Source organism: Myotis davidii, unplaced genomic scaffold, assembly GCF_000327345.1.
Source record: "Myotis davidii unplaced genomic scaffold, ASM32734v1 scaffold499, whole genome shotgun sequence".
Taxonomy (NCBI): Eukaryota; Metazoa; Chordata; class Mammalia; order Chiroptera; family Vespertilionidae; genus Myotis; species Myotis davidii.
This window is the reverse complement of record NW_006290677.1, coordinates 600,038-617,546: the sequence shown is the minus strand read 5'-3', so window position 1 is coordinate 617,546 and position 17,509 is coordinate 600,038. Positions and strand designations below refer to the sequence as shown.

Here is a 17,509-nt window from a genome sequence, read left to right as displayed (position 1 = left end):
CAGGAATAAAGAAATTATGAGTAAGGCTCTTGACATACAGAATAACACTCCACCTCCTCATCAGCGCTTTCAAAATCCTCTATACACTGTCCTTCATCTGTTTTTCCAGCTTTATTTCCCATCACACACCCAAGCAAACTCAGTAATCTCCAGTGGTTCTGAAAAATACATAATTTTTAGAACAGCATTCTTTTATAACTGGATGCTTTTGTTCATTCTGTTTTTCCTCATCTTCTAGTGCTCTTTATTTTCATCTTTTTTGGGGCCCAAGTTGTATGCATTCCTCAAGGCTTACCATAAAGGCCACCTTTTCCAGTCTGGTAATTGGAATTAATGTTAATCTTTCTTCAGTTTGCTCAGTATCATGTCTTTCATCATTCTTTTATGCACCCTTTACATTGTGCCTTGCCCTATAATTATTTGTGCACATGACTGTTTCCCATACTAGACTAGAATCTGTTGATGGAGGGGGTCAGGTTTTACACACACACACACACAGCATTCAGCACTGACTTTCTGCATGTAGTAGGTGGTTAACTCATGTATGCTGAACAAATGAATGTTAATCAGTCATCTCCTGATAACTAAGGATGTGATCCTCCTTTCCAGAGAAAGGATGCCCTACAAAGGCAGACATACACAGTGGAAAGTCCAGATATGAGAGACAGACAATTCCGGGATTAGTTCCTATCACTTACCTCCTAGGTGACCATGGTCAAATGACTTAATGTCTGTGAAACTCATGTGTGTTTTTTAATTTGTAAAATGGAGAGATTAGTAACAAATTCACAGTGCTCTTATTATTCAATGCCAACATATGCAGAGTGCCTACTCTAGTGGCCAACCAATGGCAGGTGCTCAATAACTATTAGTGTCTTTCCTCATTTCCTCCTCCTCTTGGATCCCATACTGTCAGATAATAGACTAAGACGTTTTTACCTGGAAAAAATACATAACTGGTGTTTTCATGCCATGTGTTTAAAAAGCCTGAAAGAAAACAACTAAAATTTAAAATTTTTTAAAAACTTCTAACAGTTTTAGCAAAACAATATTACTGGAGGGCCCTATCTGGGTGGCTCAGTTGGTTGGAGGTTCAATTCCTGGTCAGAGCACATACCTAGGTTGTGGGTTCAATCTCTCTCTCTCTCTCTCTCTCTCTCTCTCTCTCTCTCTCTCTCTCTCTCTCAAATAAAAAAAATATATCTCAGGTGAGGATTTAAAAAACACAAAACAATATTACTGGAGGGCTTCTGGTCAAGATGGCAGCATGGGTAAGCATGGTACTTTCACCCTCCCTCAACCACATCAAAATTACAATTAAACTACAGAGTAACTATCATTCAAAACCACCTAAAATCTAACCAAACAAAAGTCCTGTAACTCAGGATATAAAGAAGTCACATTGAGAAGTCATACTGAGACTGGTTTTTCAAACTTCTTGGCACATTTAGGCCTATCACAAAATGTGTTACATTGAATGACACCTGGAACTAAGACTGCAACAGTAACTGCCACAGAAGTTCATTACCTTTATAATGCTGTAAGACAGGATTGGAATGACCCCTCAACACAGGCCTTGTGCTTGAGACCAGAGTGAATAACTTGGGGCAGAAAACATCTGTGAGGATTCTAGAAACCTGCCAGAGAGTTGAGCTTCGGTACAAATATCATCTCCTATGGTTTCCTTCAAATGACTCCAAAGGATCATTTGCCTGGAGCTGTGCTTTACCTGGGTTTCGGGAAACATTGAAGGAAAGTGAAATTTTCTTAGACAAATATATGGAGAAAATAACCTACCTCAAAACAAATGCGTATCTGATGAAAGGTGATTTTATTGGAAGCAACCTAGGTATCCATGGTTAGACAAATGGACAAAGCAGATGTGGTATATATAAATACAATGGAATATTATGCAGCAATAACAAAGAATGAAATTTGCTACCACATGAATGGACTTGGGGGATATTCTCAGTAAAATAAGAAAGACAAATAATATATGGTTTCATTTGTAGGTGGAATCTAAAACACAACAAAACAGACTCATAGAAAGAAGGGCCAAAAGGGTGGTTGCCAGAGGGAAGGAGGGTGGGGGATAGTGAGTGAAAAAAAGTGAAGGGAAATATAGTCAATAATATTTTAATAACTATGCACAGTGACGGGTGGTTACTAGAACTTATTTTAGACTTCTTGTGGTGATCACTTTGTAAGGTATATGAATGTTGAATCACTTATTGCATACCTAAAACTAATATAACTAATATAATATTGTATACTAACTATACTTAAATGAATAAAAGAGAAAAAAGCAAAAGACAGTTAAATTTAAAACTTACAAAGTGGGAAAAATTACCCAATGTTCCATTTTTTAACATTAAGTGATTAATATTTTAGGCATTTATCTGTGCATATAGACAAATCAGTCAAATATACAGATGAACAAATTATACCTGGTTTAACTGTACCAACAGAGAGAGATCAATCAATAGATAAATTTATAAAATTTGATCATATTTTGCATGGAATTTTAAAATTGTTTTTAATTCATCAAAGGAAAAGAAACATAAAAGGGATCTCTTGAGTTTTAGGAAAAACAATATTACTGGAAATTATTTAAAGCCACCAAGAGTTATTTATTAAATGCATCAGATTTTGAAAACAAAAATAGTTTAGAGAAGAGAGAGAGAGAACAAGGAAACATAATAAATCCCAGTGAGACTTTGGACTAAGAGACTACCACTCAAGCCAATGAAATCACGAACATTTTATTTTACCCTGAAATTACAAAAGCCCACATCTCTATGGATAATCAAATTACTTCACTCAAATACAGATTTCTCTCCCTGTTTCATAGCTTCCACATCCTCCCCCATTTGCTGTCAGTAACTTCAGCTTCCTCAACTGATTAAATAAAATTGAAAACAACTCCTTGTGGACTTTACTTCCTGCCAGAATTGATCTAAATCTGTCCTAGGCCATGAAGCTCTTCCTTGCCAAGCAGTCTACCGTGATTAACTTCACAAGTTGGTTCCCTTGGGATGCTCACCCCTCTACAAAACAAGAGAAACCCTGCTCCCCACTACTCCAAATTACCATTCTTCAGGGAGTTTCTTCAAAACCCCGTACCTGCTTTCTTTCTGCCAATTCTGTGGGAATCATGCATTCAGCTGACCTAAGTATTCCACCCGATATTCCTAAAACTCAACCATGAAATACCGACAAGCATCCTAAGCCTGTTTTCAGGTTTCATGTATCATTTCAAGCCTGTGTTCAGGTTTCATTTATCATTTCTAAACTTAGACTCAAGACAAGAAGCACATCATTCAAATGTATGGCCGTATTGCAAAGCCTAGAGGATTACTAGGCTTTCTCTGTATCAAGTATGGGCCAGAGCTGGGGGTTCAAAACCTTTTTTCTTCTCTGGGGCTTAACCCCTGGCAGTATTGGTATCTTGCAGAGCTCAAGGTCTGGCCAGTCCAATAGAAGTAGGCGGCTGGGGAAGACTGTCACACTCAGCATTCCAACTGGCCAGCCCTTGGTTTCCTCTCAGGTTGTACCACTTCTACTGTTGTATTTTACAGATGAGGCACCAAAGAGATGGAGTAATGTTCCCAAGGTCACACATCCTGGGTTCTGAATTTAGTTCAGTTCAATTTAGCTTCTTGTTATGAGCACCTTCTCCTCTGTGCTCAGTGCAAGGGACACGAAGATAAATGAGACTCCCACCTGATAAATGAGACTCTCACCTGATGGAGATTCCTCCTCTTTGATATCATAGCACCTCGTTCTAGTTCCAATGATAGCAGGCATCACATTCCATTTTAACAATATTTAGGGCCTTTGCTCTGGCTATTCCTTCTTCCTAGCACACTTTCCTCAGGTGCCTGCATGACTAACTCCCTCACCTCTCTCCAGCCCTACCTCAATTTCTCTTTCTCAGTGAGTCCTACTTTGACCACCCCACTTAAAAATTCAGCCTTCACCACCACCTCAACTCCACCCCATCTCAAAATCCTGACCTCCCTTACCCTGCTCTATTTTTAACTTTTTCCATAGCAATGATCCACATCTAACCTATTATACTATTTACTTATTCATTATCTTTATTACTTATTAGCATTTCCCATCACTAGAATATACTAGTAAGCTCCACAAAGGCAGGAATTTGTGTCTATTTTCATTCACCAATAGGACCCAAGCTCCTAGCATTGTCATTGGTACATACTCCATAACTATTTGCTAAATGAATAAGTGAGTAGCTGAATGAATGTACTTCTTACCTAGACTCGCAAACATTAAGCTCCATGAGGACAGAAGCAAGCCTCTTGTTCCCTGCTGAGTCCTCAGCAAATAACATAGTCACCGGCACATTGTAGGCACTCTGTAAACACCATTGCATTTAATATTTAAGTAACTACTATCTCATAACCATATGTGTGGAAGTTAAACCACGTCCTAACTCCGTGTTTTCACTTGGGTGAGAAAGAAACCGTCTTCTGTCCTCTATCTCTACCCTCATTCATTAGGTGAGAATGGGAGCCTTTATCTCACACATGGGAATTCCTTAATTCCAGATCTTCTCTGGCCTCAATCCAGGTCTATAGTTGCTCCCAGTTTTCTAAAAATGTATAGACAAAGAAAAGACACAAGCTCAGTATTGAAAGAGCTAAAGTGATTGATTGTCCCACAGTCTGGTTTGTGGTAAGTCACCATTAAGGACTTGAGGTAGTTGTATGAAATGTTCTTGGATGTGTTTCTCCCCTTTTTCATCTGCTCATGAAAGTCGTGAACTTTCTCCAACACCTCTTCTAAGCCAGGCCCCGTGCAGCTGATGTCTGTTAGTAAATACATAACAGAAAGTGTTGTTGGCTTGCTTTGTTCATGCTTCAGTAACATTATAGAAAAGGGATGGAATTGACATGGAAGAAATTTAGATTTGACTCCATTGGCATATAGTGAGCACCTACTGGGTTCTAGAAGCTCTTGTACATGAAATTCTCATAAGGCATCTATTGCCCCTCATTCTGCACCATTGGAGACCCAGGTACCGAAATGAAGATCACATTCAATGGCAGCGCCTCTATTAGAACCCAGGACTTTCTTCATGGCCACATCCCATAATCTTTACATAAGTCTTCTATGGAGACATTTAAATGTTAAATGATAATTGCGTGTCAGCAACAATGAAATTCCACATCAGGATACTTCTGCTTCTCCACTGCAAGCTTACTAATTTGTGGCAGTAAGATCCTGAAGACTGAATAGCAAAGTTTGGTCTACATTTTTAGCCCAGATCAGAAATCAAAGGCTGCGGTCAGGCTGTGTCAGCCTTTCTGAAGTACCTTGATGAATATGTCTGATTGCCTGATCAGCAAGGCTGGGACGTAAGAGCTTTTATTTCGACCATAAAACGTGGGCCATTCATCCTGGACATATTCCTCTCTCCTGTGTTTCATTTTTCTGAGGATCCAGCTGATGGCATATGGGGGAGACAGTGATTTTAAGATGATTGATCTTTTCAGCTTCAGCCAACCCTGAAGCCTGAAGCATTATTCGCCGTGGTCTGATGAGCTGCCTGGGCAGGTTCAGATTTGCCTCTGCTTCCCTCAGACGGGGGCCTGTCAGTCGGCACTTCAGTGTGAACCAACCTGACAGACTGCTAGGGCACCCTGAGAGAGAAGGCAGGCTGCAGGAGGCCCGTCCCTGGAGACTCGGATGATGAGTTGTCTGGAATGATCAATACACAGGCCTCTGGCCATGCAGAGTTGGCCGTGAAAGGGGTGGATGGGGTGGCGGGGGGGCGGGGGGATGCTGTCACTGGCAGCAATGCTTCTTCCCCAATTAAAATAAAAATGCAGCTGCAAAAGGACCCAGGCCATGGTGCCCAATTAGCTCCATCTTCCATTGTGACCGTGACTGCCTGATTCCTTGGGTACAATAGAAATTGACATTTTCCCAACACCCTGCTAACATAGAAGGAAACAGTCTGGGATGCTGAGAATAGTATCTTTAAAGAGCATAAACCTGCCTTACAAGGTTATTGGTGATTAAATGACATAACCCATGGGATACCATAGTCTCTGGCACATAGTGCAGCTACTCCATAAAATGGGAACAGTGCCTGCATAATCAGGGGTATCTTTCCAATCACAGATAATAAATACCTGTAACAGTACCTGACATATAAGGTCTACTGTGCGCTCAGTGAACAATGACATGTTGCCCGATGGCCTCAGCATATTGACAGAAGCCAATGTGTCCGATCCACTAAGTCTTATTTGCTCATAGATTTAGGTGCCTTTTCATTGGGGATAATTCATTATTGAACTAAATGGGGTCATAAGTGGCCTTGTGAGCCTGGACATGAAGACGCGCCCACAGGGGTGTGGATGTTATGGCTCCTTGGGGAGATGTGCGAAGTAATCAGTGCAGAGCTGCGTTTCCCTCTTCCCTGGATGAGTGTGTTCTGACGTGGGAGACTGAACTGTCTAGTGTTGTCCGGATGTTCATCTTTCCTAAGAAAGTCAGGAAAGCCTGGGCTAGATGCCACTCAAGCCTTTCTTACCTATTTTTTCCAACTGCCCAGGCCTCTGTAGGAAAGAAAAGAAACTGTTGAATTCCCTGTGACAAGTACAGGTATAAGTGACAGACTGAATAATAGAAAATAACTTTTATTGGGTATCGGCTATATGGGGATAGAAGGAATGTAAGCCTTCCCCATCCCCCATGCTTGTGCCAACTAGGATTTGCAAATGTTAAATCACAATACAGGTTGATATAAGAGTATATGCGAGGGGCAGTTAACTGCAAGCGAGGGCGTGGGGAGGGAGAAGGAGTGGTCCCGGGACTGACGGAGGAGGTGACAGAGTGATTATCACAATGCAAACACAGTCCTATGAGACATATTAATATTTCCCCAAAGTGTCTTGCAGGACAAAGGCACAGATCATGACAGCTGAAACACACCTTAGAGAATGTTTCTGGCCTGTTAATGATATAGAAGGTGAAGCACAGAGAACTTAAGTAACTTATGCAGATTCACATAGTAACGATCATGTTGATGGCAGAATTAGAACCCTGACCTCCTAACTCCATCCAAGGTTCTCCTTATGTCCAGGTTGCCTTCTGTTTTTGAAACACTTAATTATCAAGTTTATAAGTGGGTGAAAGAATGCTTTTAAGAAGAGAAAACAGTTGGAAATTGATTATTTGTAAAGTAAGAGCAGCTAAAGTTCAGATCTTGTGCTTCCAGTCCCACATCCCCCTGGCAGGAAAATGTTTTGAGAAAGTTTAGTACGTATACATTTTTATATCAGATTTAAAAGACACCATATTACATTCTCCCTCCAATACTTGTAGAAATAACTTTCACTCCTTTTTAGAGAATAGGTGAAGTAAATATATGTACATGGCAGTGCTTATGCTAAATGTTTTTCCTATGTCACCTCATTGAATCCCTGCAAATATGCTGAGATTTAGGAATGACTGCGCCCATTTTATATGTAAACCAAGGCTCAGGCTAATCTGCTGATTTTTGCCAACAACACTCAGAAAGAGGAGGACTCACTTGAATGTGTCCCTTTATCCCAACATCTGTGCATTTTGAACCGTCCTGAGCCACTTCCCTTAACAACGGAACGTACCCATCCAAGCCAGGCACAGTGGGATGAGCGGAGACAAGATTTTGTCCCGCTGCTTTTGTTCTCTCTCCTGCTGCATGGAAAGGTGAGAACCAGGTCTCCTCTCATCAAGCAGAAGCCTCCACTTCAAGAGACAGGAAATTGAGTTGAAGCACTCTGCTTCTTGGACCTTAAAGTTGTCATGGAAACCGAAGTTTCTCCAGCCCAAGCAAGCTCACAGCCTAGGAGGGAGTAATTTGCTGGTTCATTTGTTCCTTTATAAATGCATTTGCAAGGCTAGACTTGGGAGCTTCTGACCCTCAGTGGCTTCTGATCCAGTGCAGATGAATCACATTCCCAGTCTTGAATGGGCTTCCCACTTCAAGGAACCGGCAGACTGCTTTGCAACTTAAGGAAAGGAAAGGGCTGCTTCTTTTGGGTGTCAGTTTCCTTATCAGAAAATAGAGACAATAATATTTCTCTCATGGGGTTTTTGTGAGAATTGGATGGAATAAAAGCCTTAAGTTGTTGTTTTAATATATTTTTATTGATTTTAGAGAGGAAGGGAGAGGGGGAGAGAGATAGACAATGATGAGAGTGAATCATTGATCGGCTGCCTTTTGCACACCCCACATTGGTGAATGGAGCCCACAACCCAGACATGTGCCCTGACCAGGAATTGAACCATCGAACCGTGACCTCCTGGTTCATAGATCAACACTCAAATACTGAGCAACACCAGCTGGGCTAAAGCCTTACGTTTTGTTTTTGTTTTTTTGTTGTTGTTTTTTATGCCCACCAGCCGCGGCCGCCCCGAAGCCCTGCCCTCCCCCCAACCCATCCAAGCCTTAAGTTTTTTAACTGCAAAGTAGAAATGATCATACCTATATCTCAAGCTATTTACCAGGACTCAATAAGATGAAATCATGTGAAGAAATTGTACTTTGCACATGGCTGGCCCAATAGGAGGTACTCAGTAGGTTGTTATTATTGTCACTGACTCGCTTTTATTCTAAAGAACCTTTGAGAGGATCATCACACCCATCACACCGGTGGGCTTTGCCTTCTACCAGCCCTCTAGTAAATCAACTTGTGTCTTGTCTTCTGTTACCAGTCTCCTCTTACTGCTGTAACAAATTACCTTCCTCCATCTCCCAACCCAGCAATGGCAGTCTAGTCCTTCTCATGTACCATCTCTCTGACCTATTCTTCTGTCTTCTCTTCCATATTTAAGGACTCCGTTGGCTCCCCCCACATAATCCTAAATAATCTCCCCATCTCAGGACCCTTAGTCCTTATCACATCAGCAAATACCTTTTGCCATATTAAGTATAGTCACAGGTTCTGGGGAGTAAGGAGTGGACACCTTTGGCAATAGGGGCTTGGGGATTATTCTTCCTATCATATTCTGGGCAACCATGAGACACATCATGTGCTTTGTCCTATTCTTAGGGGCACTGTCCCTGTGGGTTCTCTCCACCCTTGCCATTCTACTATACCAGTGGTCGGCAAACTGCGGCTCGTAAGCCACATGTGGGTCTTTGGCCCCTTGAGTGTGGCTCTTCCACAAAATACCAACTTCTGCGCATGGGCCACAAAGTTTCAATCGCACTGTACGTAAGTGCCCACATGTGGTATTTTGTGAAAGAGCCACACTCAAGGGGCCAAAGAGACGCCTGTGGCTCACGAGCCGCAGTTTGCCGACCACTGCACTATACCAATCTCAAAGTGGTTCAGCCAAAAATGATCCTCAGACTAACATGCTATTATGATCCATGATTAGTAAATGTTACTGCCGTCTTAGCACAATAGAGAGTGTGGGTGTTTTGGGTTGGAGAGGGTTGCTTGCAAAAACACACGGTTTGGTTAACAGGAAGTTCTCTGGCCTCACAGAGGTAGGCAGGTTTTGAGCTGAGTTCTGCCCCACCACTTGACAGCTGGTATAACTCAGGATATGCTACTTAGATCATCCAAATCTATATTTTCTCATCTGTAATACAGGGCCAGTATATGCACGGCAGGGCAGTTGTGAGAACTGAATGTGCACTTAATAAACGATTCACACCTCGCTCCTGGACTCCAGTGCATGGTGTCCTTATAAATGTGACCATCAAATCACAAAGTCCTTGGACACGTGGTCTAAGTCCCACATTCCTAATCGAGAATTCCAAGCTGGGCTTTAGATTCAGACACATCTATCTATATTTAAATCTTGGTTCTGCCACATTCTAGCTTCTTTTTTTTTTCATTTTAGCTCTTTGAGTCTCATTTCCTTTATGAGATCAAAACTGCTCGCATGGCAGGATTGCTATCAGAAATAATAAAGTGAGGTTCATTCTGTTTGGTGTTGTGCATTTTGTGTGCATCTTCCCGTTGTTGCATGTCTATAGCAATCTTTTGAGTTACTGTCCTCATTATCTATATTTCATAGATGAGGGAGTTGTCATCTATGGTTCAGAGGCCGTCTGAGAGGTGAAGTAACATACCTCCTGAAATTCACAATGAGGAATGGTAGAGTCGGGACTTAAACCCAGGTCTCTTCTCTCTCCAACGCTTAGCATATAGCCCGACTGCTGTCTTCCTCCCCCAATAAATTGAGTGAGACAATGAATGTAGAGTCCTTAGCACATTGTGGGCACTTACTAAGCACAGTTTCATCAGCTACCCAAATGTCTCACAGCCCCGGCCCTCAGCCTTCAGGATGAGCAGCTTTACTCTTCCCTCCCTAGACTCCCTGGCTTGGCCAGGGGCCGCCACACACTGAAAGGCAGGAGGGGCAGGAGGATGGGAGAGCCACTGCATTATTCATGTCTAATTCCTCTTGTCTAATGGACTTGTTAAAAGCACCCTGGGTGGGAAGTGTGAGTCTTAATGGCATTTTATAAAAGTTGCTGTGATGAATTAGCACATAAAGCAAATTAAAAACAGCTTATCGCTTTTTAAATTAAGTGATGAGGCATTGGAGCATTTTCCCCAGATGTGACGATCCATTAATATCCAGAGGAGCCAGGCACTGCTGAAACGTGTCAGCTGCTTGTTTTTGGGACCTGACAAGTCTGAATCAGCATGATCCTAGAGGGGAAGGTTGTCCCAGATAATAGCACTCATGGAAAGAGAGTCACCACGCCCCTTCCTCCAGGACACTGATTGCTGAAGGCCAGAGTGGGAACCTCCCCTCAGGGATTCTTGGGAAGAGAATGGAGCGCAGGACATGAGCGTTTGACCCTGGTGGGCACCACTAGGAACAGTCTCTACTCCCCTCCCCTTACATGTGGGGACACTGAGGCTTTGGAGAAGTGGGGCTTCTGAAGGTCACCTGAAACATTTCCCAGACCTGCACCGAGGGTCCACTTAGTGCCCAGTGCTGTACTGGGTCCTGAGGATAGAGAGGCTTTTAGATGTCTATACAGAGTCCACAAGACAACTATGCTAAGTGGCCCATTGGGACCCAGTCCATTTTTTCAGAATAACAATTATTACAGTAATAATAAACAGTGGCTGAGCACTCACTAGTGCCAAGTTGGTATTGCAATACTTTGCATATATTATTTCATTTAGTCCTCAGCTGCTGTTATTACTATGCTAGTTTTACCGTTGAAGCCCAGAGAGGTCAAGCAACTTGTTCAAGGTCACAGAATTAAAAAGTGGCAAACCCAAGCAGCCTGGTGCTAGAGCCTGCCTTCTCAGCCACCACCTGCCAGCTTTCCTGGTGGCTTTTCTACCTCCACTCCCTACACTTTCCATTCAAAAGGAGCCAAACCAGAGCTTCGAGAATTTTTAAGATAAGAAATACTGGGGTAAGTCAGGCCAGCGTGGTTCTTTGATTGAGCATCAACCTATGAACCAGGAGGTCAGGGTTCAATTCCCTGTCAAGGCACATGCCCAGGTTGCAAGCTGAATCCCCAAATGGGACGGGGGAGGGGGGGGAGCGTGGTTGTAGGAGGCAGCCAATCAATGATTCTCTCTCATCATTGACATTTCTATCTCTCTTTCTCTCTCCCTCTCCCTTCTTCTCTGAAATCAATAAAAATATTTTTTTAAAAAGAAATACTGGGTCAAGAACTAAATGGCTGGGAACTTCAGGGATTTATAGGGGAAGCGGTGGTCAACTCTGAAGGGAACTCTAAGGTTCCTGGTGCTGCTAAGGTATAACCATGGCCAGAGGGTGACAGACTGGGAACTTGAGCCTGATGTTGAAAGGGCCATGAATGAGGATTTGGAACTCAGACAGCGCTTGTTCTAGATCCATTCTCTACCATAGGTGTATGTGTGGCCTGGGGCAGGACCCTTCCTGAGTTTTCTTCTCTTATCTGTAAAACAAATACAAATTTCTACCTTTCGGGTTGCTCTGATGTCAGATAAGACAATGAATGCAAAGTGTTAGGCCCCCTAACATGGGCATTAGTCGTGGTTGCCATCACGGTTATCGTCCTTGCCACCTTGTCACCACCTCTGCCACCTCCCAGATTGAGGGGGAGACGAGGTAAAAAGAATAGAGCTGGGACTCAGGATCAGGAGACCTCAGCTCCAGCCCTAGGCCATGTATCTGGGGTTAGTCAATGGGCCCCGACAGATAGATCCCTTATCTATAGTAAGGGGGTACCACTATGTATGTGGACATAGTTATTTGTAGGGTTGGAGTGAATCACAAATGAGGTAGTGCATATGAATATGCTTTACAATCTCCAGGGAGTGTTGGGGGGGCCCAAGACAACTCCTGAGTCAATGATTCACTAGGAGGGTTCACAGGCCTCAGCCTCATCATAGTCATAACTGATTTATTAGAGGGAAAGGATTCAAAACAAAATCAGCGCAGAAAAGGAGCGTGAAAACTGGGCACCGGCTTCCAAGAGTCCCCTCCCAGTGGAGTCACCCAAGACATGCCCAGTTCCTCTGCAACGCATTGTGCCAACAGGTGTAAAATATTGTCTACCTGGGAAGCTCACTGGAGACTCAGGGTCCAGGGTTTTTAGTGGGGGCTGATCACACAGGTATCCTCTGCCTGGCAAATTCCCAGACTCCCAGAAGAGAAGCCAGTGTTCAGCATCATGTAACTAGTTACACAGTTTAGGCAGAGTGGAAACTGTGAGAAACTTCCCAAAACCTAAATTCCCAGAAGTAAGCCAAGAGCCACTCTTGCAAGCAGGTCTTCTGGAGGGTAGTGGCCTCAGGACTGCTATGTCAGCAACTGTTTGCACAGAGTAGCATTTGTAGAAAGGTTTTTGTGAATATACACTCAAAAGGGAAAGGGGAAATAATAACAACAGTTCATACTTATTGTCACTATGAGCCAGGTACTGTTGTGCATGCTTTCCATGTATTGCCTTGGGTAACATTTCATCCATACTATTCCTTCACTGAGGTACTGTTATCACCATTCTTTTACATAGGACAAAACTGAGCCCTACGAGAGGGTACATAGCTCACTTGGGTAAACAGCTAAAGGGTGTCCCAAAATTCACGCAAGAAGTAATTTTGATAGAAAACACAGGTTTATAATTAAAAATTGCAAATTTTTTATTGATTCACAAAGTATATAGTATAGGGTTATGTATGGAATAGCATATTGGATAAATGGCTGCCACGGCTTTGCTGGCACATACACACTCTTTGGTTGAAATTTTTTATGACCATTTTGCATAAATGTGGCTGAATTTCAATGAGTCTCATTTTCATCTTGATGGCTTGGTTAATCGGCAAAGTTGTCACATTTGGGGTTCAGGAAATCCATGAATGATTGTTGAGAAACAAATGCATCCACAACATGTCACTGTTTGGTGCGGATTTTGGGCTGGAGGCAACATCGGACAATTCTTCTTCGAAAATGTGGCTGCTCAGGCAATAACAAAAGAGTGCGTATGTGCCAGCAAAGCCGTGGAGGCCATTTACCCGATATGCTATTCCATACATAACCCTATACTGTATGCTTTATGTTATGAATCAATAAAAAATTTGCAATTTTTAATTATAAACCTGTGTTTTCTATCAAAATTACTTCTTGCGTGAATTTTGGGACACCCTTTATATGACTCGTAGGAAGTCATAGGCCACGATATGGCCCTCACAGTGTGGCCCCTCCGTCTATATTCTTAACCCCTGTGTTACACTCTGCTATGCGGCACCTACTGGGGGCTGGGTGCTTTGTATGTGTTATTTTATTAATGCTTACAACAGCTCCCTGTGAAGATAGTTATTGGACTAATTTCGCATGAAAAAGCCTGTGGCTCAGGAATGTTAATTTATGTCACATCACCCAGCCAGAGAAGTGACAATTTCCAGAGTGGGTCTCTGTCCTCTCCCCGCCCTGTTTTCCTGGCACGGGCTTTGTTGAAACTTTCGGTAGGAACATGCAAATGGCCAAGGTAGAAAGAAGTCATTCTGGGGCTGAAACCTAAAAACTTCCCCCATATTCCTCCCATGGGGATAGAGTTAATGGAAGAAGGGGCGGTGTTGCAAGGAATTCGACTTCCTGCAGCATTTCAGAGCTTTAGATGCTGCCTTCAGCTCTTTGCGGTTGCCATGACAGCAGATATGGCATTTCTTTCATAAGGAGAAAAAAAATAAAAAGAACCCCACTTAGTCCTGTGATATTAGAAAAGTCTGTTTCCCAGATCTAGCTAATTTTTCTTGCATAGTGCTTGCACTCCAGGGAAATTCTTAGAATGGAATCACAGGAGAATAAAGAGGGAGATGGAAAAATCTGCTCCTCTAGAGAAATTGTATACTGTGTGTGTGGTGGTGGTTTGTGAGAGTGGGACATACAGGAGGAGGGGGCCAATATAGGACTTGAGACAAATTGTACCTTCTGAAAGCAACAGCTGGTTATTATAAGGTCTCGGTCATCATTTTAATTCTGCTTCCAATTCCCTCACCCCACCAGTCATTCCTGTGTTGGGCTTTGCTAGGCTAAGCAAATGCTCTTCGGTGGGGAAAGCATGATACATAAAGCAAGACATACAACCCAGAGTGATCATTGCAATGATGAGGTGGGCTCAGCATTCTGTGGGAGCAACAAGATTTGTCTTGTCCATATCATTTTGATCTATCTATACACACACACACATAAACATAGATATGTAGATTTGCATTATTGCATCTTAAGCATTTATCCGTGTCATTATGTTAATCTCTACAACCATCCAATTTCAGTGATGGCCCAGTATTCCAGTAGATGGAGGGATCACAGTCCCCTGTGAGTGGACATCTGAGTTTTTACCATTTTCCCCTATTATAAAGGAAAGGGTTCTATAGAACGATACATCTGAGAGGATTTGTCCATAACACAAATGGTTCGTTCAGAAAGATGCCCATGCTCCTCTTCATTATTTCCCTCTTTTTCGTGATTTTAAAAAATTGACCATAGTGGGAAAGAAAAAAAATCATCGCCAAACCGGTTTGGTTCAGTGGAGAGAGCGTTGACCTGCGGACTGAGAGGTCCTGGGTTCGATTCTGGTCAAGGGCATGTACCTTGGTTGCGGGCACATCCCCAGTGGGGAGTGTGCAGGAGGCGGCTGATCGATGTTTCTCTCTCATCGATGTTTCTAGCTCTCTATCCCTCTCCCTTCTTCTCTGTAAAAAATAAACAAAATATATATTTTTTAAAAAATCTTCATCAGGTACTAAACTATCTTTACCATCTCCTATTATCACCTTGTCACAAATGATGGTCTCCAAGGAAAGCACCCCAGTTTCAGGAGTCTAGAGGCTCCCCCTGCAACCACCAAGGAGAAGCAAGAACTAGCCTCCACTTGAGCCCTAACCAGTTTGGCTCAGTGGATAGAGCATCAGCCTGCGGACTGAAGGGTCCCAGGTTCTATTCCAGTCAAGGGCATGTACCTTGGTTGCAGGCACATCCCCAGTAGGAGGTGTGCAGGAGGCAGCTGATTGATGTTTCTCTCTCATCGATGTTTCTAACTCTCGATCCCTCTCCCTTCCTCTCTGTAAAAAATCAATACAATATATTTTTTTTAAAAAGAACTAGCCTCCACTTGTGACCAAAGCAATGGGAACATAGACTGCAATTTGGGAATTAGTCCTAAAAGCTGGATGATGGGTGCTCAGGGCAAGAGTGAAAAATCAAAACTGTGCATCCTAAACCTGTGCTCCAGGGAGTCCTAACAATGTCCTCTCTTTTCACTCCCTCCAGAGCCATGTTTGACTATGACAAGAGCAAGGACAGTGGGCTGCCAAGCCAAGGACTTAGTTTTAAATACGGAGATATTCTCCATGTTATCAACGCCTCTGATGATGAGTGGTGGCAAGCCCGGAGAGTCACCCTGGATGGAGACAGTGAGGAGATGGGGGTCATCCCCAGCAAACGGAGGTAAGAAGGCCTTCTCTGCTTCAGAGCACTCGCTCGTCCGCTCTCCTGGCAGGGGAGATGAGGGAGGATGAACATGGGACAAACTGTTCACAAGTATCTCTTTGAATGGGAAAGTCAGTCTGCAGGGAAATTGACAGGTGACACAAATTAAATAGTCTCACTCCCTTCATGTTAGGGTTTTACTGAAGCCGGTGACTGTGATAGGGCATAAAGGAAAGAGAGGATCTGCCAACACTGCCTTCCTCAAACTACAACCAGCATTCCCAATTGCAAGATTCTGCCCATCAGCTTCATGCTGACTTACACCCTCAGAAGGCTTATTCCAAAGGTTCAAAATGTAACAGATAATTTCATAGAAAGACCAGGTAAGTGCCAAAGAAAGTAGATTGTTTACTAAGGTAAGGCCCTGGTTGTGTGTCACCTCCAAATATTGAAGGAAATCAACTACAGACTTCCATTCCCTTCCAAATCCAGATGCTTGGGACACGAGCTGTCAAATCGTGTGAGGTGGAAAGACTGAGTTTACAACTGCTTTTCACTCCTTTAGTTAGCCTGTTCCCCACCCTACCCTACAACTCTCCACCCACTCCCACTCAGATATTTGGTTCCATGTTCCCTAAGTAGAGAGAATTATGCTCTTTCTTTTCTAAGTATTTGTTCAACTCTGCTTTAGAAAGGCAAGAATATACTTCAGAACAGCCAAGTCCTTCATCTTTCCCAGCAGCTTCTAATCTTCACCCCAGATACTAGGAACCAAACTATCTGCACCCTAGAGAAGAGTAATGGCAAGAAATGAAAGTGGGGAATAATGCTTATTCAGAGCAGTCACCATGAGCTGGGGATTTCTCAAAGGGCTCACCTCACATCCAGACCCCCAACACCTCCGTAAAAATCCTCAGTAAAGAATGTAAGTGCCACACACAACATGGTCCAGTGACTGAGCTGGCTCAAACCACAGTGGGAAGATGTAAATTATACTGAAGAATAACCCCGCAGGGCGTTTGCACCCCAGAGAAGACTGGTCTCCTACCTTGCTCTGCTTGTGGCCTCACAGCCTGGGGAGAAAGGTGGGGGTGGGGGGGTGCGGGGTAGCAGGCCAACTATTCACAGCTGCTCCCTCACCTTGAAGGGTGGACTTGCAGAGAAGCACTGAAACTCCAGGGAACCTCCCCTCACCCCTGCCCATGCCCAGGATTCCCCCGCCCCCCGCTAGCAGACAGGTACCTGGGGTTCTCTAAACCTCTGGGCACCTGGATAGCTGCCTCACGTTGCTTTGAGAGGACATTCAGAGTTTGTGCCATGGCTTGTAATGTTTTCTGAACGATTTTGTATTCAGAGCATGTCTCTCAGCCCTAGTTTATATTCTGTGTTTCTCCATTTTCATTTACTGCAAAAAAGAATATGTCAAAGCAACATCCATTTTTATATGGTTTGATTTAATTAACCGAAGCTGTCTGAGGGGCTGCTCTGTAGAAAAAAGCCCCAAGGATGAAATGGGTGGGGAAGGAACACTTTGTGGGAATAGCCTCCAGCTCATGTTAAAGTGCTTTTACCAGTCAGAGCTGCCCAG

The 17,509-nt window shown here is 43.3% G+C and overlaps 1 protein-coding gene across 1 annotated transcript in view; it reads left to right on the top strand.

The window, feature by feature from the left end:
- Positions 1-17,509, top strand: part of DLG2 (discs large homolog 2) — a 1,585,094-nt gene that overhangs the window by 1,495,886 nt on the left and 71,699 nt on the right. The window contains exon 16 of the mRNA XM_006763751.2: positions 15,763-15,939. Coding sequence (XP_006763814.1) covers positions 15,763-15,939 — 177 coding nt within the window. The remainder of the gene's footprint in view (positions 1-15,762; positions 15,940-17,509) is intronic.